This window comes from Hemibagrus wyckioides, linkage group LG21, assembly GCF_019097595.1.
Source record: "Hemibagrus wyckioides isolate EC202008001 linkage group LG21, SWU_Hwy_1.0, whole genome shotgun sequence".
Classification (NCBI taxonomy): Eukaryota; Metazoa; Chordata; class Actinopteri; order Siluriformes; family Bagridae; genus Hemibagrus; species Hemibagrus wyckioides.
Genome location: NC_080730.1, coordinates 20506202 through 20530026, shown reverse-complemented (window position 1 = coordinate 20530026; position 23825 = coordinate 20506202). Strand labels below are relative to the sequence as shown.

Genomic DNA, 23825 nt, shown 5'->3' with positions numbered 1-23825 from the left:
CACCCACAAAGTATACTGATTCCTACTTACCAGCTGTGTATGTGTTCCTGCAGGGCACGTTGCAGAAGTTTGTGGATGATCTGTTCGAGACGCTCTTCAGCACGGTGAATCGTGGCAGCGCGCTCCCGCTCGCCATCAAATACATGTTTGACTTCCTGGATGAGCAGGCAGACAAACATGGCATCCATGACCCTGACGTCCGTCACACGTGGAAGAGCAACTGGTGAGACCCCGACAAGGACACTGAGAAAAAACAAAAACACGATACTGGCACTAGAAACTTGGTTCATTACTGAAAATGGTTTCATATGAAATGCTGAGGCATGCAGGAGATTAGTCTGATGAACATAATTACTGATAGTAGTAATAAACCATACTGTTACTATTTTTTATTCTTCTCATAGTCTTCCTCTGCGTTTTTGGGTGAACGTGATCAAAAACCCTCAGTTTGTGTTCGACATCCATAAGAACAGCATTACGGATGCGTGTTTATCCGTAGTGGCTCAGACTTTCATGGACTCGTGCTCAACCTCGGAACATCGACTTGGCAAAGACTCGCCTTCGAACAAACTCCTCTATGCTAAAGACATCCCGCACTATAAGAGCTGGGTAGAGCGGTAAGTGTGTGTGTGTGTGTTCATGTTGTATGCTGTTATACATCATTCACGTGCTTCAAGGAAAGAGGTCAAAAGAGGACTATTCACAGTTTGAAACCAGTAATGAAATGCAGTCCTTCATAAAGGCAAGCGACAAACGGAAGTTTTCACTGAGTACTAACCTGAGGTAGGTTTACGGGGAAGACAGAACTAGGCTTTAGGAGAAGAGGAAGATGGTCTCTGGCTATGTTCTGTTCTGATCATGCAATCCTGGCTATACCCTACACTCCACCGTAACCGGCACTGTGAGAAATTTGAACAATTCCTTTCTGCAGGGGTTAAGAGTGACGGTTTTGAGTGCATTTTACATAATTGGTAGCTTTGCTAATGTTAGCTGCAGGTAACATTTTATCAGGATACCTGATTGACTTGTAGTGAGAGGCTCTACAGTGTAATCAGCTCAAAATGCATAATTACCTTGCCTTATATTTAAAGTTTCCCCTGCCGCCCGTTCCTTCTGAGAAATATGAGCACAAAGAATCTCACAAAGAGTGGTTTTCCCCTTTAGAATAAATCTTGTTGATATTAATATCTTTAAAAATAATAATAATAATAATAATAATAATAATAATAATAATAATAATAATTTGTATCCCTTGTCCAACTTTAAAGTCATCCAATAAACATTTTTTCTCTTCACTGTGCTTCTCAGTGGGTTCAGAGAGCCAATCTCAGATGTGTTTCTGTCTTATTTTCAGGTACTACGCCGATATAAGCCGTCTACCGTCCATCAGCGATCAGGACATGAATGCATATTTGGCCGAGCAGGCACGTCTTCATTCGCACGAGTTTAACACACTCAGCGCCTTGCACGAGATCTATGCCTACATCAGGAAGTACAGCCTGGAGGTATGGTACACTTTAGATCTCACTTACGCTATCATGCCTCATGTGCTTAATGCTCCATGATTATTAAGATGAAAAGAATGAGTAACAATTTGGGCTTTGTACTGCACACATGACCACTAAATTCATACTCTTAAAGAAAGAAACAAAGAAAGGGTTCTTTCTGATAGGAAAAAAACTTTTAGGGTTTCAGATGGAACCTTCTAGAGACAAATGAAAAAGCCAGAGGCAAATGATATTGAATCATTTCGATTCTGATCACTCAGACACATACCACGTACTGCACACTGAGAAATGCAGAACCAGTTCTTGTCCTTAAAACGTCCTCATCTCATGGCCCTGTGGTAAATGAGCTCCCATGAGATCTAACTCACCTTGATCTTTACCCAGCATTAAGTCCTCTAACTTTAAACTAACAAAAACTTTAGTACAGTACATGGACACACTGACAGCCATCAGAGAGAGATCAAGCCTTTAGGTTTGCTGGGAATTAATTATTGAGTTGCTTTTAGGAACCTGAATGTAGTTCAGGGCTGAGATTAAACTCACAGTCTGGCTTGCTGTCAGAAAGGTCCAGCTGTCTCGAGATGTCTGGATTTGGGAGTTGCTCTGGAGAACAGCAGCCCATATTTATTTGAGTAGTTATGTGTTGCAGATGTGAAAAGAGTATTCTGTATCTCCTGCACTGCTTTTATTTACGGTATAAAAAAAACCCTTCCAAAACCTAAAGGGTTGGTTACGTTTCATATACACTTATATATATATATATATATATATATATATATATATATATATATATATCTCAGTGTTACGGGCTGGAAATTTGTCGTTGCATCATTACAGCATTGGGGTGAAAGGATATGGATATAAAAGGGAACAAATTGAAATGCCTCATAATTTGTCATCTCCTGCCTTCTTGTGGCTTTGTGCAGATAGTGCAGTGTCTGAAGCAGGACACATTGGCCCAGAAACAAAGACTCGCCTACAAACTGGAGCAGCTCATTGCAGATATGGATCATGAGAGCTGATCTGAGGGGAAAAAGAAAGCAAAAGACAACAAAAAAAAGGACAAAAACTGCCGACTGATTAACTGAATCATCTGAAAGAGAACTGAACTGAGATCACAAGTCGGACAAGTCATGGTAACACGTTATGGGGCGATAAACTTCCAACTCGATATCGAAGGTTTCAGTGCAACACGGTATCTGCTTCCATATTCATTAAAAAAAGACATCAAATACCATAAAACTAACTCTCTACCTAAGTTTTTTGCTAGCATTTACCAGAATAGTATAATGCACAAAACAATGCAAGAAAGGTATAACTATATCAGATTTCCTTATCACAGCTACATGATTTCCAGCCTACAGAACAGAGACTCCCCTGAGAGGAAAAGACAGATAGAGGTTCTAACATAATCATCACCATCTACTGCATGAAGTGGGAAGTTCTGCACCAGTTCTCAATAGGCACCTTAAACAATGAAAATGTTAAAATATTATAGCCTGCTCATTAAAATTTCAGACAACTTACACTTTCATGTACACGTGTTAATGCAGAGATTTTGGGTTTACATTATGCATGACAGAAATATGCCCGTATTTATTCTTCCAAGTTCATAAACATTTTTATTAGCTTCAGTGTGTGACTCGTGTCTGTAACTGATATAAAACTGAGAGCTGAAAGAGTGTGGGTGGATCCAGCTGAAGTCCATGACTGTTGCAGCAGATTGATTTTTAATTACACCAGTACATAAGCTCTGTGTATATGGACCAATGGTTTAGCTTGGTCCAAAAGTCATGTCTTTTAAAATAAAATGAAGGCTTTTGTGTGTTATCTAAGTGTGTGTTGTTTACATTTTTTTTTTTAAAGAGTCCACTATGACATGTCCTCTATTTAGAGAGTTTTATGTGATTTCTGGCTTGTCCATTGGTTGTCCATCTCTGAACCGCTTTCTATTTATATTCATTTAGGTCATATCTGATACTTGAAGTTAAAAACATCAGTGGAATTTGTTTTTCCATCAATGTATTGATGAGCTTCCAATATCTTTTTAATCACATCTTCCTTTTCTAACACCTGTGATGGTCCTGTGTCTGTGCTGGTTGGTTCATCATGCATGCCACATACAATGCTTTAGAACAAACTTGATTTGTAAGATGTCAAATGGAGCTGTATTTAAAAAATAATAATAATAATAATAATAATAATGTGTCATGTGCAGAGTATTGATTATAATTCTGAAATGTTCAAACCTAGTAGTATCATAATTAAAACTATTATTGGTTGTTAGAATTGACACAAAACATTTTATTGTGCTGCTATGTTTTGCAGGTTCTTATTTATTCATTCTTAATCTCGTTTGGTTTAATGTCTTGATCATGCGTGTTTCTTCCTGGCGGTGTATTTGCAGTAAATCTAGTATTGTGAGTAAAACACACAACACTGTTCTGAATTTGGTAATAAGATTTTTTTTTTTTACAGCTCCATTTTGTTGTGTATTTAACCTGTAAATAGTAAACATTCCTATTTTGCAATTATTCCCTTTTTACGGTTTTAATAAATTGATAAAATGAATTGAAATCTACTATCAGAAATGTCAATATATATTAAGCTCTGACATTACTTTTGATACCAAACAATCTTTACTAACTTTCTAGTAACTGTTCATTAATAACAAGGGTCAAGTTTCTTTAGTGTGGGAAATTGTGAAGCCCATGGACCCGAATCCTCAAAACAGATATACAGAAGTGTTACATGTTTGCCCAATGCAATAAGGTCTGGTTTATTTGTACGAAACAAATCATAGACAAAACTGTTAAAGGTCTCCTTTCACATAAACCAATAAATGCAAATCATTCAGTGTTTTTCTGTTCAAATTTCGCCTAAGCAGGGACTGTTGTTGAGGTTGGTGTGCACATGATGTCATCAGAATACACGTCACACAGTTCTAATTCTGCTGAGCATTTTGATATGTCACATTTCTATGTTGTGGTAATTTTTACTTTCCACTTATTTTGGGGGTTGGTGCACATGTGACGTCATCAGCGAACATGCAGTGCAGAGTGTTTGGATATGTCTATATTGAAATGATTTTTTGATTCCACTTAATATTAGATAGATAGATATATAGATAGATAGATAGATAGATAGACAGACAGACAGATAGATGTAAGGGTAGTAGATAGATAATATGCCAATGCTTTTAGAGGTGAGTGTATAGCGAGGGTTTGGATGTCACGTGTATATTGCAGCAATTTTTGGATTCCACTCAAAAATATAATACATACAACAACATATACAATACATAACACTGAATGAATAGATGCCTGCCGAATTATAAACCCCCAAAATTTTAAATGGAATTAAATGGAAAAAAGGCCACTTTGAAGTACCGGGAATTCCGATCGCTTAGAAAAGTAATAGACTTCAGACCAAGATGAACGACCTGGCTGAGTTTGGTGCATGTAGCTCAAAAGCTCTAGGAAGAGTTACAATTAATAAAAAATTGTTTATTAATAATAATAAGCTTATAAAGCAAAACAGAATGTTGGCTCTTTCAAGCCAACATTATTATCCTGTATAATTAATTGATATTGCAGTGTTCTTTCAATGTGTGTGTGTGTGTGTGTGTGTACATCTTTTTTTTAGTCACACGAATCTGCTGTCACTTTTATGGTTGCGCAGTTAATCATGTCAAACTTAATTTGCTGGAACAATCTGAATCCCTCTTTCACTCTCTTCCAAACTGAGGGCAAAGAGATTTACTGAGCATTCTGATAATCACTTCTTGCTGTTTACAAGCCAGCTATATCCCTGGCATTAGAAATGGCATCCAGATGAAATTCTGGCCATAACTATCACCAGTTAACTCTCATTCCTGTCTATGACCGAGTGGTTAAGATTGTACATTACGTAGATTGACGCATTATACATCCAAGAAAAGACGTTCAATTGATAAAAGCAGTTGATAAATAAAGCCTGCAGTGGCTGTATCCTATCAGGTCAAAGATCAATGTATTAGCAGCAGGAACACATCCATTGGCTATATTTAGCTCAATCTCACAGCACATTTGGAGGTGATGGTGCAAGTGCCAAACTTTATGGACCAAGCTAGATGAACATTAGGGCAACTATTTTGGTATTCTTGTCTCTGGCTCCTGCCAAAATCAGATTCAGTTGCCCACGGTGTCCTACTCATCTGTCCCTGTAACTAATACCTGACTTTTTATGGATTATCTAGCTTCCCATGGTCTTATCTGTGCCTCTGCATTTCATTGTCTGTTGCATTTGTAGAAGTGGACATTCAGTTTGACTTTATCATATGAGGTTATGTACTGAGGTTTATGTATTACAATAAAGACTTGTGAATTCATGGGCTCTCACAATGAGAAAAGACCATAACAAAGTGCACCGACCATAACAAAGTGCCAGTCTCAGACAGGTTGTGTTAACGGTATTAAATGCAGCAGTCGCCAATGCACTACGCATTTTGTCATGTAGGATTAATAAAGTGCATCTCACAAGAGATAAAGATGTACAGAATCTATTTATATGGATATCAGCAAATCAGTCAGGTGAAAGTTCTCAGTGTACAAATGGCAACAGATGGGAAGTGTACATCAAAGAAACTTGTGCACGGACAGGACAATCCTTAAATATAGCACACTTAAAAGTAAGCATTGTTCTGTTGACTGAAAACTGATTGACACTACAGCAACAATCAGACAGTAAAACCTCATTGCTTCAAAGAGTGTCTCAGTTTGTGTTGCCATTGTCAACACATTTTTAGAGGCTTTGACAGACCTTGCGGTCAGCAGAAACGTTTTTTTTCATACCCCACTACCAGTGTTAGCATTTTGATAATCACCCTGTGTATCATAAGATGTTTCTCAAGTGTTCATTTTACTTACAGTACAGCACACTACTCCAGACCCTTGAAGTAATCTTGACCACCTGTACAAGAAGGAAAGAAGAACAAATACAGAACTTTCTGTAAGCCAAATTCTGAAAACCTGAGTTGAGCATTACAGAAAACATTTATGTTGGATATTTGAGCTGCCACCTGTCAACAACACCCTCGGCCTCTGGGAACTGGAAAGCTGTTTGCTTTCATGCGATTTATTAATAAAAATGCTTCACTTGCGAGAAGCATGCAACAGTATACCAGTGGCATCTGAGCTCTCCCCCAGGGCTAATCCATGGTTTCACTCCAGGAAGTCATACGAGCTGCCTCTCTTATTAGATGCTATTTGTACTGCAAATTTTTTAACCATGGTTGGAGCCATGCTTAGGCGAGAGTACATAACATACTAATACTTGCCAACATACATATATTTGCCTGGATTAAATGGTGAATGTTTGCTGAAACAGTAGCATTGAGGGGGAAAAATAATATTAATCCTTGCCCAAGGCTCAGTACTTGAGATAAAAGTGACCACTGACCGTCATATAGCTTATTAATAAAAATGTGTGTCTGGCAAATTCCATGACACTGAATACCAGCATCGTTTAACAGCTCCTCCATTGCCAAGTATGTCTATTAGCCTATCTCCATGCTGAGTACTAAAAATGATAAGCAGTTAATCAGATTTATATTGAGCCAATCGAGCCAGAGGTTTTGGATGGTTACTACAGCCCTGAAATAAATGTGATATTAAAATGACAAAGTAAATTATGTGATGGGATAAACACCTGAAATACTGTTATCAAGTCATTTACTATCATTACACCATATATTATAAACTACACAACTGATCTGCTTATAGTTGTCTTTGACAATATTCTTCACTATTTTACCCATAAAATCTTAAAAAAAAGAAAAAAGAAAAGAAAAAGGCCATCATTAGGAGTGGTGTCCTCCATACAATACATAAATAATATATTTATTGTATTATATATTGACACATTTGTGTATTGGACTATTGATTAGCTACTGACAGCCACATACATCATACATCTTTCAAGAACAAGGATCCTCTCAAAGACACTGTCTGCAATTGTACCAGAAATCAGTAGACAAACAGCTGGTCTGCCTAAAACCTGAAGAAAGAACTTGAGAATAAGATGGTGAAAAATGATTTGCAACTCCAAATAGCAGCTGTGAGTATTTTACAGAGTTGGTCAATTTTCATTTAAATTTGGTAATATCAATTATTTATCATATGGCCTCTCAGGATGAGAGCATTGCCAAGCTCACTAAGGAGAAAATATATATAATATATATATTATATATATTCATATAATATTATGAACAGCAGCTACGCTAACGCTGTTCCATTGGTTCCCTTCTTCTACCCATCCCGAGGCATACAGAGACTGTGCCGGCTCCAGTGGCATCCGGAGATGGACCAGCTCCAGCCGGGTTCTGCTTGTGAGGATTGGGATATTCAAGCAGCGCTGTGGACAACAACCTCCTTATTGACTTACATAACACTATACACATGCTGTATCTGCATCACACAATTGTCACCCAAATGAGGATGGGTTCCCTTTTGAGTCTGGTTCCTCTCAAGGTTTCTTCCTCTTACCATCTAAGGGAGTTTTTCCTTGCCACAGTCGCCTCAGTCACCTCAGGCTTGCTCACTTGGGATAACATCTAGGACTGTCTGTCTGTTTGTCTGTTTATATGTTTGTTGTTTTCTTATGTCGTTTCTCATGTAAAGCTGCTTTGAGACAATGCTCTTTGTTAAAAGCGCTATACAAAAAATAAATTGAATTGAATTGAATATATTTCTTAAGGGTACACTTGAACATGAAGCATCCAAGATCCTTCCAAGAGCTCAACCAAGTTAAGAGTAAGTATGGATGGAACAGATCAAGAGAAATAGCCCGAGGGTCATCAAATCCATGCTGAGCATAGATGTCCTCTGATTGTACATATTCATCACACTGACGCTGATGCTCATACTCATAAGTTGCTTAAAAGCTCCTGATTACACAACTGCACTTGACTATAATGTACAGCTATAGAAAGAAAATGATAGACAATCACATTGTCTAGTGTTGACCGGATGAGGTCAGGTTTCCTTCTGAATCTGGATCCTCTTATGGTTTCTTCCTCATAGCTTCTCAGGGAGTTTTTCCTCACCATCATCACCTCTGGCATGCTCATTATTAAATATAAATGTAAATTTGAAACTTTAATTCATACTCTGAAATGATTTTACATTTTTCAAAAAGAATGAAGAGGACTTGTGATGTCTTTTGTATCAAGTAACTGTAACACTGAATTTGAGCACTTTTGTAAAAATAAGACAATTGCACAAAAGCAAAACTGATAAACCAGGCTAGGGAATAACATGTTAACCTGTACACAATTAAAAGTATTAAACAATGATGTTTCTCACAAATCAAAGTATGAACCACATACATTCACACAGACAGATAGAGTTTGCAACTGGAAAGTGCTTTCAGAAATTTCAGGCAATTACAAAAGTCTAAAATTAAGTCCAAGTCCATGAACTCCAGGTGAAAATGGTACAAAATGGTACCCTCCAGCTACATCAGCACATCCCATTTAACTATAAACCACAACAGCTGAGAATATTAACTCTACGCACACTTGCAAAATCAAAGACTTCAGAAATAGTCGATGCGACCATGTAACATAGCACCACAATTGTCATTTCCAACTGAATATTTACATATCAATAATTAATCTGCACAATAAATCTTCATTCTCTCTGAGGTGAATTGGGAGATTTAGCTTGTGTCATCACTTTTTTTTCCCATCAAATAATCACTGCAGCATAATAAATCAATGTTAAATGTCTTGAACTGGGACTATATGTTACATTCAATCAATGTATTCTTTTAATGCAATGTGAATTTATGATTTTAAAAAAGAGCTATTTATATAAAAATTCATAGAGCACAACCATTATCTTAATCATTTTTAAGAACAACAACAAAAAAAAGATACTTAAGAACTTCAGTAAATAAGGACTTTCACATTTTCATACATGATTAAAATAAACAAGGAGACTTCCAAGATGACAGCAAGTGGTAAATCTTCTGTAGCACTAATAAACTTTTAATACTGCACTACAGAATTCTTGAGGCCCACACCAGCCAGTCAGCTTGTGTCTATATTTGGATTTATACCTAATAAAAACATCCAACTTCTCACTTCTAAATTTCACTGCCTTGTAAAATTGCCAAAACATATTATCTTCCTTATGGTCAGCTACTAGTAATCAATCTAAGACAAAAATTTGTCCCATTTTAATTTGATACTCTGCTGGCATTGAAGAGCATTAAATGTTAGACACATTAAATCTCATCAGTATCTGCATCTTTAGATGAGTGTCATGCATCTAATAAGGTTTTGTCATAATTATTAAAAACAAATCACAATGTGCCATTTAATTTCATGATTGAAATCTAATTATGTTACATAAACAATTTTTTAAAAAAATGGTACATTTTATATATATATATATATATATATATTTAAATTCATTCAGGGTTAGGGCAATGGGTGAAATCGACTAATGATTACTTTTGGAATATCGTTTACTTGGAAACATGATTAATCTATTTGGAAATGATGACACTGTCCTTGAAATTGAACACCAGTGGGATCAGAGTTCTTTTTCACCTCCAGTTTTAGTGTCTCTTCAGTGCCGGAACCAATTAATAATTGGGTTCATAAACCTTTATTAAATCACCAAATAAATACATATTTACCAACAAAACACCCAACCACATTATTTTGAGAGTAGTATACATGACATTCAATAAAAAGAGTCTCTAAAAATATATTCAAAAAGAAAATAAATTAAAATGCATGCAGGTTAAATGTAAATATTTAAACCAATTTTAATATGCAAATTGATCTAACACTGCACATCTCTGCATTTTGAAGGAATTGTTCTAAGAAACACCAGCACTTGCACTTGTATGACATCAAAGCAAGTCCTTAATAGTGTTATATATAACGCAAACATACATTGCATTAAGTGATGCTACATGACCATATATAGCTAGCCACTTCTGCTGAGTGAACGGTAATGCTGCTATATAACAGGCTGCCTCAAGGACTGGAGGAACCTCAAGCACCCTACCTCGGTGAGAAAGTAACCAGTCCAGAGCTGGTGTCTCGTGTTTGAGAATTATCTTTGTATACTACTGGATTTGTAAGATGTTGCATTTGATCAGTCTGTTAACAGTGAAGTCTAAACTGTTTACTCCTTCTTTTCCAGAGTCCACAATCTGCCAGCCAATCTACCATCTGCCAATTTCTCCTCTTGACATCAAAAAAGGTACAGTGTTAAAAATCGTAATGGTATATATATATATATATATATATGCTGTGTTTTGTCAGATCATGTAAAACATTGCAAGAAATCATTTTAAACATCATTTTGAGAGGTAAAAACATCTAAAAAGTTTAAAAAATGATTCACAGACATCCAAACAAGACAGTCATGACAGTCAAGCTGATGTCATTATTAATTAAACTCCAGACTTTACTGGAAATTTGTGAAGTTGAGATGTGTTGAAGTTGTACTGTGAAAGGCTAAACAGCTAAAAAATGTACATTAATTTATTATTATTATTATTATTAATAATAATAATAATAAATTATTGATCTCTGCATGAACTTTGCAGCAGGTATGAATATATGACAAACGTTCATTTACAAAACTATTACATGGCTTCATTCAAAGTAAAATATCTGTATGTTTATGTTACTTCACTCTGCAGTAATCTGCCACCATGGGAGATGGTGAAATGGAATGTTTCGGCCCGGCGGCCGTCTACCTCCGGAAGCCGGAAAAGGAAAGGATTGAGGCTCAGAACAAACCTTTTGATGCCAAAACAGCAGTCTTTGTAACCGATACTGCTGAGATGTACCTCAAGGGTACACTGAAGAGTAAAGAGGGTGGCAAAGCCACTGTCGAAACTCTGGATGGAAAAGTAAGTGAAAAGAAAACTGCCACATCTAACAGCGTCTGGAACCTAGCACATTGCTCAACATGACAAACCATTATAATGTGTTTTATCTCTGTTATTTTATAGTCTGTCACAGTTAAGGAAGATGAAGTCTTCCCAATGAATCCTCCAAAGTTCGACAAAATGGAGGACATGGCCATGATGACCCACCTCAATGAACCTGCTGTGCTGTATAACCTCAAAGAGCGTTATGCAGCATGGATGATCTACGTAAGAATCACTTAAAGTATAAAATCCATAAGAGATTGTTCTGAATATATAAATGATGAACAAATAAATGAAAATTCAATTTGACTTTCCTTCAGACCTACTCTGGGTTGTTCTGCGTCACTGTGAACCCCTACAAGTGGCTCCCAGTGTATGATGCAGTAGTTGTGGCTGGATACAGAGGCAAAAAGAGGATTGAAGCCCCACCTCACATCTTCTCCATCTCTGATAACGCCTATCAGTTCATGCTCACTGGTATGATATTGCTCATATTTATTACTGTGTGAATAATTATGAATAAGTGGTGTACAAAAATGTATAATGAATTCCATTACACCTTTAGACCGTGAGAACCAGTCTGTCCTGATTACGTAAGTTTAACATCTTAAATTTAAATTCTGTAAGATTCACACAGACTACTACTCTTGTATTAGAAGATAATTTAAAATGTGTTCATCTTTCTACCCCTAGTGGAGAATCTGGTGCAGGAAAGACTGTAAACACAAAACGTGTCATTCAGTACTTTGCAATGGTTGGCATGAGTGGAAAGAAGGCAGCAGAGCCTGTTCCTGGCAAAATGCAGGTAAACGGTTATAAAGTATGTACTGCTTTACAACAGAATCAGACCTCAGACTCCTCACTAAAATACCTGCCATTATCACTAGGGGTCACTGGAAGACCAAATTGTTGCAGCCAACCCCCTGCTGGAGGCTTATGGTAATGCTAAGACTGTGAGGAATGACAACTCCTCTCGTTTTGTAAGTATCTAGATAGATGTATGTACCTATCCATCCATCCATCCATCTATCTATCTATCTATCTATCTATCTATCTATCTATCTATCTATCTATCTATCTATCTATCTAACTATCTATCTATCTATATGATAGATTGCATGCCATATATATATATATATATATATATATATATATATATATATATAATGTTTATGTGTTAAATTTACAGGGTAAATTCATCAGAATTCACTTTGGCCAAACTGGAAAACTGGCCTCAGCTGATATTGAAACATGTAAGTATTAACAACTATGAATATTCTTAAATATAACTGAATAATTCCTTTAACATCCTGCAAATGTACAAAATGAGACTGATATCACATAAAAAGAAAGTGTTATTGGCACTTTTCTACAATCTGAAAAGTGATTAAGATAAAAAATCTACTCACTAATGGAGGAGCCATAAATATTAGGTGCTAATATAAATTCTAAATCTCAGCAAATGGAAGTAAAAAAATACAATTCTACATTAAGGCAATTGAGGAAAACTTCCATTCAATACAGGAAATTCAAGAAAAAGAAGTAATAGTTAAATCATTAATAGTTCAGAATGCTAAACCAGAACACAAAGGTACAAGCACATCTGGCTAGACTATTCAGACATTAATCTGATTAACAGTTACATTTAAGAATATTATAAAGAAAACATGAGATACTGCTTAACATTATCAATTTTCGTCAACAGATCTGCTGGAAAAGTCAAGAGTCACTTTCCAGCTGTCTGCTGAGAGAAGCTACCACATTTTCTACCAGCTCATGACTGGACACAAACCAGAGCTGCTTGGTAAGGAAACGTCAAAGTCATAATGCTTCAGGGTATTTTTTATATTATCTATAACATACAGCAGGTTATAAATGAAAGAATGACAATCAGAAAAACTAATTACTTTTTTTTAAATGAACTACTTGTCCAACACAGAGGCACTGCTCATCACCACCAACCCCTATGACTACCCTATGATCAGTCAGGGTGAAATCACAGTCAAGAGCATCAATGATGTGGAGGAGTTCATTGCCACAGACGTAAGAAGAAATTAATTGTTCTAATTTCACAAAAGAAATGTGTTAATTTCAGATACACATGAATAATCTCTGCTGTTCACCACACAGACGGCCATTGACATCCTGGGTTTCACCGCTGATGAGAAAATTAACATCTACAAGCTGACCGGTGCTGTGATGCATCATGGAAACATGAAGTTCAAGCAGAAGCAGAGGGAGGAGCAGGCTGAGCCCGATGGCACTGAGGGTACAAATAGGATAAACCAGATGTACCTAGACTGTCGATATATAAAGTACCGTATGTATGCCATCCCTGATTATTAAGACAATCTTTTTTCACCTTTAATCAGTTGCTGATAAAATCGCCTACCTTCTGGGCCTGAACTCAGCTGACATGCTGAAAGCTTTGTGCTACCCCAGAGTCAAAGTCGGAAATGAGTTTGTGACCAAAGGCCAGACTGTACCACAGGTAATATCTTATTTTTTAACCATGAGAAGTAAGAATTAAGTTTGCTTTGTATAGGAACAAACCACAGGATGATCTAAGAAATAGTTTTGCATTATTTAGGTGAACAATGCCGTCTCTGCCCTCTGCAAATCCATCTATGAGAAAATGTTCTTGTGGATGGTCATCCGTATTAATGAGATGCTGGACACAAAGCAACAAAGACAGTTCTTCATTGGTGTGCTGGACATCGCTGGATTTGAGATCTTTGATGTAAATATTTGTTTTTCTCCATGAAGTGTTAAATACGATTAAAAAAATACTTTTGCAATATCTAATGCACTGATCGACTGTACAGTTCAACAGCTTGGAGCAGCTCTGCATTAACTTCACAAATGAGAAACTGCAACAGTTTTTCAACCACCACATGTTCGTGCTGGAACAAGAGGAGTACAAGAAAGAAGGCATTGATTGGGAGTTCATTGACTTTGGTATGGACTTGGCTGCCTGCATTGAGCTTATTGAGAAGGTAAGGGATTTCAGTGAGGTACAATAAAAACAAATGCTAAGTATGAAATCTGTCATCTGAATACTCAACAAAAATAAATGTTGCCGACAGCCAATGGGCATCTTCTCCATCCTTGAAGAGGAGTGCATGTTCCCCAAAGCCACAGACACGTCCTTCAAGAACAAGCTTCACGACCAGCACCTTGGAAAATGCAATGCCTTCCAAAAGCCAAAGCCTGCCAAAGGCAAAGCTGAGGCCCACTTCTCCCTGGTGCACTATGCCGGCACTGTGGACTACAACATTAGTGGCTGGTTGGACAAAAACAAGGATCCACTGAATGAGTCTGTTGTGCAGCTGTACCAGAAGGCATCAAACAAACTGCTGTCCTTCCTGTATGTCAGTCATGCCTCTGGTGATGGTAAGTTTATTTTACATTTAAAGGCCTGATTTATCTACATCCAAATAATATTTTAATTAAAAGCATATTCTGCTGAAAACACGACCACTACTGTGTAAAAATGTGTTGTTTTTGGTTTGAAAATCTAAATATATAAAGCAAAAGAATGCAATCAATTTTACCTTTGTAATATGCAGCTGATAGTGGTGGTGGAAAGAAAGGTGGCAAGAAGAAGGGTGGTTCCTTCCAGACAGTGTCTGCTCTCTTTAGGGTAAGTATTGCGGCTAATTAGTTTTAATTATACAGCGCAGAAACTATAAATTGACATGCTTGTCATGTGTGAATGCTACAGGAGAACTTGGGCAAGCTAATGACCAACTTGAGGAGCACTCATCCTCACTTTGTGCGTTGCTTGATTCCTAATGAGTCAAAGACACCAGGTGGGTATTCTTATTTACCTAAAATATAACTAATAAACAAGCTACCTAAATATTTTAATGTCTCGGACTGTAAAACCTTTTATCAATATTGTACCATGACATCGGACACCATAGGTCTGATGGAGAACTTCCTGGTCATCCACCAATTGAGGTGTAATGGTGTGCTGGAGGGTATCAGAATCTGCAGAAAGGGATTCCCCAGCAGGATCCTCTATGGTGACTTCAAGCAGAGGTAACTGGAATTACAAAAATGATTTACACTAATGGCATAACACCTTAATATAACTTTTGTTTCTATACATTTTGTAAAAGAAATGAAAATGTGAGTACATTATGCATTTGGCAATACTTTCAGATACAAAGTCTTGAATGCCAGTGTCATCCCAGAGGGACAGTTCATTGACAACAAGAAAGCTTCAGAGAAACTCTTAGGCTCTATTGATGTGGATCATACACAGTACAAGTTTGGACACACTAAGGTGACCAGATTTGTTAGAACAAAGAATTAATGTTGTCGCTTAAAAGACGTTTGCTCCAGAAATATGCAACTCAACTTTGCAATGCAATTCAACATTTGAATTATACGAAACCTAGTACAAATTATAACAAATTATAAAGGTCATTATGCATTTTCGTTGTATTTTCTTCTCAGAACATTTTTCCATTCTTCCTAATACTGCAGGTGTTCTTCAAAGCCGGTCTGTTGGGTACTCTTGAGGAGATGCGAGATGAAAAACTAGCAAGTCTGGTGACCATGACTCAGGCTTTGTGCCGTGGCTACCTCATGAGGAGGGAGTTTGTCAAGATGATGGAGAGGAGGTATTTTCCATTTCATTAAAATGAAAGAACGAAATACCACTCACAATTTAATTTCACTGCAGATTCTACACACATTAATAAACACGTGATACATCTTTTTTACTGAACTTAAATTCCAGAGAATCCATCTATAGCATCCAATACAACATCCGCTCATTCATGAATGTGAAACACTGGCCATGGATGAAGCTGTACTTCAAGATCAAGCCTCTTCTCAAGAGTGCAGAGACTGAGAAGGAAATGGCTGCCATGAAGGAGAACTATGAGAAAATGAAGGAGGATCTGGCAAAGGCACTCGCCAAGAAAAAGGAGCTTGAGGAGAAGATGGTGTCTCTGCTACAGGAGAAAAATGACCTGCAACTCCAAGTGGCAGCTGTATGTATTTTAACCAGTGTTGGTCAATTTTTTTTTAGAATTTGGATAACATCAATAAGGATTTGAATTTAAAAGTTATATATATATATATATATATTTCTAAATAAATTAATAACAGGAAACCGAGAACCTTTCAGACGCAGAGGAAAGGTGTGAGGGGCTCATCAAGAGCAAGATCCAACTTGAGGCTAAACTCAAGGAGACTACTGAGAGACTTGAGGATGAGGAGGAAATCAATGCTGAGCTGACTGCCAAGAAGAGGAAACTGGAGGATGAGTGCTCTGAGCTGAAGAAGGACATTGATGACCTGGAGCTCACCTTGGCCAAAGTGGAAAAGGAGAAACATGCCACTGAGAACAAGGTTAATATCATTAAAGGAAGAGATTTTAGTTTAATAATACAAATTTAGATAGACAACTTATTATTATAATACTCTTTCACAGGTCAAGAACCTCACTGAGGAGATGGCCTCTCAGGATGAGAGCATTGCCAAGCTCACTAAGGAGAAGAAAGCCCTCCAAGAGGCACACCAGCAGACTCTGGATGATCTCCAGGCAGAGGAAGACAAAGTCAACACTCTGACCAAATCAAAGACCAAGCTTGAGCAACAAGTCGATGATGTAAGACTTGAGCAGTTTATTTATAATAAAATATTACAGAAATGTGTTATAGGCTGACACGTGAAAATGTAACATTCCCACATACACAGCTTGAGGGTTCTCTGGAACAAGAGAAGAAGCTGCGTATGGACCTTGAGAGAGCCAAAAGAAAGCTTGAAGGAGACTTGAAACTGGCCCAAGAGTCCATAATGGACCTGGAGAATGACAAGCAGCAGTCTGATGAGAAGATCAAGAAGTAAGCACATCTAATGAAATGATATAGAAACAAAGACAAAATGCATGATAAAATATTTGCATGGTGTTTAATCTTCCTGTTTCAACACAACAGGAAGGACTTCGAAATAAGTCAACTTCTGAGCAAGATTGAAGATGAACAGTCACTGGGTGCTCAACTTCAAAAGAAGATAAAAGAGCTCCAGGTAATAATGATTTAAACCTTTTGATAGTGAGCTATGCAAGCAAGACCATTCCTTCAGACAACATTCAGTCAAACTTTTTTCATTCTAGGCTCGCATTGAAGAGCTGGAGGAAGAAATTGAGGCTGAGCGTGCAGCTCGTGCTAAAGTTGAGAAGCAGAGAGCTGATCTCTCCAGGGAACTTGAGGAGATCAGTGAGAGGCTCGAGGAAGCTGGAGGTGCCACTGCTGCTCAGATCGAGATGAACAAGAAGCGTGAGGCCGAGTTCCAGAAACTGCGTCGCGATCTGGAAGAGTCCACTCTGCAGCATGAAGCCACGGCTGCTGCCCTCCGCAAGAAACAAGCTGACAGTGTTGCTGAGCTTGGAGAACAGATCGACAACCTTCAGCGTGTCAAGCAGAAGCTGGAGAAGGAAAAGAGTGAATACAAAATGGAGATAGATGACCTCTCCAGCAACATGGAGGCTGTGGCAAAATCAAAGGTATTGTCATTCAGGAATAGTAAGCGACTTATCAGAGAGAGTGCACTAAAACAAAATACTAGAAAACCTTTTCCCTATTATTCTTTAGGCTAACCTAGAAAAGATGTGCCGCACCCTTGAGGACCAACTGAGTGAACTCAAGACCAAGAATGATGAGAATGTTCGCCAACTGAATGACATTAACACACAGAAAGCAAGACTTCAAACTGAAAATGGTCAGTATTTTAAATTTGTAGACTAAACAGTCAAAATATTGATGTGTAGCCCAAAGCTAACATCACTTTTTTTGGTGACAGGTGAACTTGGCCGTCAAATGGAAGAGAAAGACGCACTTGTTTCTCAGCTCACAAGAGGAAAACAAGCTTACACTCAGCAGATTGAAGAACTCAAGAGAGTCATTGAGGAAGAAGTGAAGGTAAATAATAATTTTTAAAAAATGGAAAAAAAAAAATCTGTCAAATCCATTAATGTACACATTTTAATGTGTACCTAGAACAATCAGTATGAAAGAGCTAACTTGCAAACTAAAACTAAAACCTTGCCATTAGGCCAAGAACGCCCTGGCTCATGCTGTCCAATCAGCCCGTCATGACTGTGATCTGCTCAGAGAGCAATATGAGGAAGAGCAGGAGGCCAAGGCTGAGCTTCAACGTGGAATGTCCAAGGCCAACAGTGAGGTGGCTCAGTGGAGAACAAAATATGAGACTGATGCCATCCAGCGTACCGAGGAGCTCGAGGAAGCCAAGTAAATATAACTGAAAAAAGTTTATAGAAAATAAAGATCTATGTCTTTCCTGTATTAATGTTATTTTTCCACAGGAAAAAGCTTGCTCAGCGTCTACAAGAGGCAGAGGAATCCATTGAAGCTGTGAATTCCAAGTGTGCTTCTCTGGAGAAGACCAAGCAGAGACTGCAGGGTGAGGTGGAAGACCTCATGATCGACGTTGAGAGAGCCAATGCCCTGGCTGCCAATCTTGACAAGAAGCAGAGGAACTTTGATAAGGTCTAGCATCTGGCAACTAATGGTGGTGTACTAGGCAATGTGACTTTGTAAAGCTAGCATAACATGCAACTGTCCTTCACCTTTTCAGGTCTTGGCAGAATGGAAACAGAAGTATGAAGAAGGTCAGGCTGAACTGGAGGGAGCTCAGAAAGAGGCTCGCTCTCTCAGCACTGAACTGTTTAAGATGAAGAACTCATATGAGGAAGCGCTTGACCATCTCGAGACTCTGAAGAGAGAGAACAAGAATCTGCAGCGTATGTTAAACAGACATTCACATGTAAATCTGTAGCACTCTTAAATCTAAACAAACAAACAATAAATTGTCCTTTTTCTGCAGAGGAGATCTCTGACCTGACCGAACAGATTGGAGAGACTGGAAAGACAATCCATGAGCTGGAAAAGGCAAAGAAGACAGTGGAAACCGAGAAATCAGAAATCCAGACTGCTCTTGAGGAAGCTGAGGTAACTTTGCATAACTGCAACAAGATGAAATAAAGTAAAACTAGATCCACATTGAAATGATCGAATGTTCAACATATTTCTTAAGGGTACACTTGAGCATGAAGAGTCCAAGATCCTTCGTGTCCAGCTTGAGCTCAACCAGGTTAAAAGCGAGATTGACAGGAAACTGGCTGAGAAGGATGAGGAGATGGAGCAGATCAAGAGAAACAGCCAGAGGGTGATTGAGTCCATGCAGACCACTCTGGACTCTGAGGTTAGGAGCAGGAACGATGCTTTGAGGGTCAAGAAGAAGATGGAGGGAGATCTCAATGAGATGGAAATTCAACTCAGCCATGCCAACCGCCAGGCTGCCGAAGCCCAGAAACAGCTCAGGAATGTCCAAGGACAGCTCAAGGTCTACCTTAACTTTTTTTTTTTAATCCAAAAAAGTGTATTAAATAAAGGTTCACAATTGTTTACCATAACAGTTCTACTCAATGAGATATCTGCTTTCACATCAGGATGCCCAACTGCACCTTGACGAGGCTGTCAGAGGACAGGAAGACATGAAGGAGCAGGTGGCCATGGTAGAGCGTAGGAATAATCTGATGCTGGCAGAGATTGAGGAACTGAGAGCTGGACTGGACCAGACAGAGAGAGGCCGCAAAGTGGCTGAACAGGAGCTGGTTGATGCCAGTGAGCGTGTGGCACTGCTGCACTCTCAGGTAGGTTTAGCTGTTTTGGGCATTGTTCATTGGTTTTTCTTTGACATTTTGTTACAAAATAATGTAATGCTATCTTGTTACCCCTTTTGACAGAATACCAGCCTAATCAACACCAAAAAGAAGCTTGAGGCCGATCTGGTGCAGATCCAAAGTGAGGTGGATGACACCATCCAGGAGGCCAGAAATGCTGAAGAGAAGGCCAAGAAAGCTATCACAGATGTGAGTGTTTACCTCAATTGACATGGTACCACTAAGATTCACAGTTAACCTGAAAACTAAATTCCTGATGTGGTATACACTAGGCTGCCATGATGGCTGAAGAGCTGAAGAAAGAGCAGGACACCAGTGCTCATCTGGAGAGGATGAAGAAGAACCTTGAGGTTACAGTCAAAGATCTGCAGCATCGTCTGGATGAGGCTGAGAACCTCGCAATGAAGGGTGGAAAGAAGCAGCTCCAGAAACTGGAATCTAGGGTTTGTTGCAGCATTTACATATGGAATACAACTTGCAAATAATTTATAATACTTTAAAATATATAATATAAGGGTCTTCTACAAATAAAATATCTGTTCTAGGTGCGTGAACTGGAGAGTGAGGTTGAAACTGAGCAGAGACGTAGTGCTGAATCCGTTAAAGGAGTCCGCAAATATGAGAGAAGAGTGAAGGAGCTCACCTACCAGGTACAAAATATGTTTGCACAATATGTAGTAGGTGAAAAGCAATAAAAACAAGCAAAATCTAAATGAGCATCAATCTTTTCAGACTGAGGAGGATAAGAAGAATGTGAATAGACTGCAGGATCTGGTGGACAAACTGCAGCTGAAAGTGAAGGCCTACAAGAGACAGGCTGAGGAAGCTGTAAGTTTACATCCTACACTGGTCATTTATGCAGTGTATTACAATGAAAATCAGATATTACTTAACGACACTAAATTGAATGACTGTTGTTGATCACAGGAGGAGCAGGCCAACACTCACATGTCCAGGCTCAGGAAAGTGCAGCATGAGCTGGAGGAGGCTCAGGAACGTGCTGACATCTCCGAGTCCCAGGTCAACAAGCTGAGAGCCAAGAGCAGAGAGGCTGGAAAGGTATTTCCTTTATAACATTTAAATATGATTTTTAAGTAATACCTGCATACTTAAAAGCTTAGATGGAAGCATACAAAATATTTAATAACCATAAACTGATTATTGCATTCTTTTTAAGGTAAACTTAACTAATGTTTACTTTTTTTTTAGGGCAAGGAGACGGCTGAATAAAGGGTGAAGAGAAGACAAAACAATCATACAACATGCAGTTGTTTTTGTCTTTGCTTAAACCATAGGTTCAATAAACTCTATACACTGGATATACTTCAGAGTTGTCTTCTTTATTCAGTTCCTTCAGTGCAGCAAATTTACTGAAATACTCAAAATGGAGCACTTCAAACAGCACTTCAAGAAACACAGCCTTCTGCATAATAACAAAAATTCTAAAAATATATAGAAAAAGTACTGAAGAAGAGATTATTCCATAATCTCTGGTATAGCATAAGTTGGAGGAGGGTAAATACATGTTTCTCTGAATTCAGCAACTTAAAAATGCGAACAAACACAAAACACACAAAATTTAATTAAGAAACACTTCAACAAATACAGTGGAATTAAAAGTATTCAGACCTGCACTTTATATTACCGTTACCTTTATAGTAAAGGTCTTTATGGTTGTGTTCATAGGCAAAAGCCAGTCCTCACTAAAACACTTGACCAGGAGCTTGTAAATGTCAAAAAGCACTGTAAGAAATGACAGGTCACAAGAAACTAAAATCTATGACATAATGAAACCAAGGCTGAACTCAGTGGCCTGAACCCCAAGCCTTATATCAAAAAGAGGCGTGTCCACAAATCTCTAAATCCAGGCTAGGAGCATTATAAGCAAGAAGACTTCATACATTATGACCAACTGCAACACTGTCATCTGTAAAAATAGGTGATTTAAAAAGCACTTTTGTAGCAGAAGTCTGAAATATAGTTGCAAGCAACGATGATTGGGCCCAAGCAACGGCGCCATCGCTGCCCAGGCGCACTATCATACATTTTTCGGCTGACTCTGTATATATAAATTGTGAACATGAAGCCATATTTAAAAAAAAAAAAACAGAGGGGAAAGAGCTTCTAGTGGACATAGTTTAGTATTGCAGGAGTCCAAAACCATGTCTAGACAATGGACTGATAAATGTAAAAATTTGTTGTGAGCCATTTGAGCATCACAAAATCATGAAACAAAATCAGCAAACTTACTCACAACCAGTTGTTCTTTCTATGTAAAATGTTTTGAAACATTAGGACTTTCCACTGTTAAGATATAAGAACATTAATTTTCTTCTATATGTCCTTATTTAAATCCTCACCATAGCAACATCATTCACATCACAAATTCCTTCACAATTTCACATCAACCTTGTCTTGTACTCTCTATGTGAAATCTTTTGAAATATTAGGCCTTTCCACTTGTAAGATATGAGAAAATTCATTTTCTACTATTATATTCTTATGTAAATCCTCGCTATAATAACACAATTCAAGGTATCAAAAATTCCTTTACAGCTTCAAATCAGCCATGTCTTGACATTATTCTGACTGATTTTGAACCAAATCAGATGAAAGTAAGGGACAAAATATTTGAGATTTCAAAAAGTGACACACTTCCTGTTGCCAGTTGGTGGCGCTATGACAGAGACTCACAGTTGTCATATCTGTGTGATCAGCATTCTACTCTTAAAATAATCCTAAGGTTTCATGTAGATCACTCAATGTACACAGAAGTTATTAGCCACTTCCTGTTTCGTTTTATTCGCCATAAGTTTAAGGGCTTCTCACGGCTTAACCGTTTGAGAAATCAAAAATCCCTTCGCAATTTTGTATTATCAATGTCTTGAGATCATATTAGCCTGGGTTTGGTGGTGGTTGTATCAATTTCCTAGGAGGAGTAATTCAAATTCCATTGGGTGCGTTTTGCAATCAACTCAAAATAACTGACTTCCTGTGGATTACAATTAATGACATGCAATGAGAAAGTTGTTCAGCTCAATGAGATCTAAGTGTGTACTGGGTTTTACATGGATATGTGCAAAGTGTGTATCAGCTATGCAGCAAGATATTTCAGGGTGTGTGTGGGGGGGGTTCGGGGGGTGCTGTGAAAGGTGTGTGCCACGTCCAGGGCTGAGCCACAGTGACCGCCTAATGGCCGCAGATTCCAACCTGTCTGCTGATTTTCATGAGTTTTTGAGCATGTTAAGGGCCGGATGATTGAAAAAAAAACAATCCTTAGAAGAACAAGAGGGCCCTCTGCACTACTAGTGCTTGTGCCCTAATAAGGCAATAAAACATCTTTTTAGATCACCTTTAGAAGAGGTCTAAATAACAAAGTTTCCTGAATCTTGACATAACTCTCAAGCCATGAGAACTCTGCTGCATGAGTTTCTATATCTGTATTTTTTCCTACTAAGGGCATAGCATTCTTGATATCGAGTTTCAATTTGAATCAAGGGCAAGTCAGGAGCTTCTCAAATGTACCTGCCAGAAATGTATTATTTTCATTTTGGAAGGAGATTATAGTTATAGTACAGTATTACATCTGAGCCTATACTTTGACACATTGAATTCCCATCTAGGCAAGAACTGAGTCATAAGACCAAAACATGTCT

At 38.0% G+C, this 23825-nt stretch overlaps 2 protein-coding genes and 1 long non-coding RNA gene across 11 annotated transcripts in view; 2 read left to right on the top strand and 1 right to left on the bottom strand.

The window, feature by feature from the left end:
• LOC131342573 (plexin-A2-like) overlaps positions 1–3338 on the top strand; it is an 84362-nt gene extending 81024 nt beyond the window's left edge. For all 7 annotated transcript variants that reach the window (XM_058373637.1, XM_058373635.1, XM_058373636.1 and 4 more), the window contains 4 exons: positions 54–223; positions 405–617; positions 1355–1505; positions 2435–3338. In XM_058373637.1, the coding sequence (XP_058229620.1) occupies positions 54–223; positions 405–617; positions 1355–1505; positions 2435–2530 (630 nt within the window). In that variant the 3' untranslated portion in view covers positions 2531–3338. The remainder of the gene's footprint in view (positions 1–53; positions 224–404; positions 618–1354; positions 1506–2434) is intronic.
• The window catches only part of LOC131342583 (uncharacterized), a 125205-nt gene that overhangs the window by 7178 nt on the left and 94202 nt on the right, over positions 1–23825 (bottom strand). For all 3 annotated transcript variants that reach the window (XR_009203050.1, XR_009203052.1, XR_009203051.1), the window contains 2 exons: positions 6416–6458; positions 31–243 (listed from right to left, as the gene is read on the bottom strand). This is a non-coding gene — a long non-coding RNA (uncharacterized LOC131342583). The remainder of the gene's footprint in view (positions 1–30; positions 244–6415; positions 6459–23825) is intronic.
• LOC131342566 (myosin heavy chain, fast skeletal muscle-like) lies at positions 10729–21490 on the top strand. Its single transcript, XM_058373626.1, has 40 exons — positions 10729–10768; positions 11214–11426; positions 11529–11672; positions 11768–11924; positions 12013–12040; positions 12141–12252; positions 12335–12427; positions 12637–12700; positions 13153–13251; positions 13387–13490; positions 13578–13716; positions 13820–13938; positions 14038–14187; positions 14273–14443; positions 14534–14840; positions 15017–15090; positions 15172–15259; positions 15374–15491; positions 15615–15738; positions 15942–16078; positions 16198–16453; positions 16572–16814; positions 16897–17073; positions 17163–17308; positions 17402–17492; positions 17581–17970; positions 18059–18185; positions 18267–18385; positions 18519–18715; positions 18790–18973; positions 19062–19227; positions 19311–19435; positions 19521–19829; positions 19936–20139; positions 20233–20358; positions 20442–20612; positions 20715–20819; positions 20902–20997; positions 21097–21228; positions 21379–21490. Exons 2-40 carry the CDS (start codon positions 11226–11228, stop codon positions 21397–21399), a joined length of 5814 nt encoding a protein of 1937 aa, XP_058229609.1. The 5' UTR covers positions 10729–10768; positions 11214–11225; the 3' UTR covers positions 21400–21490.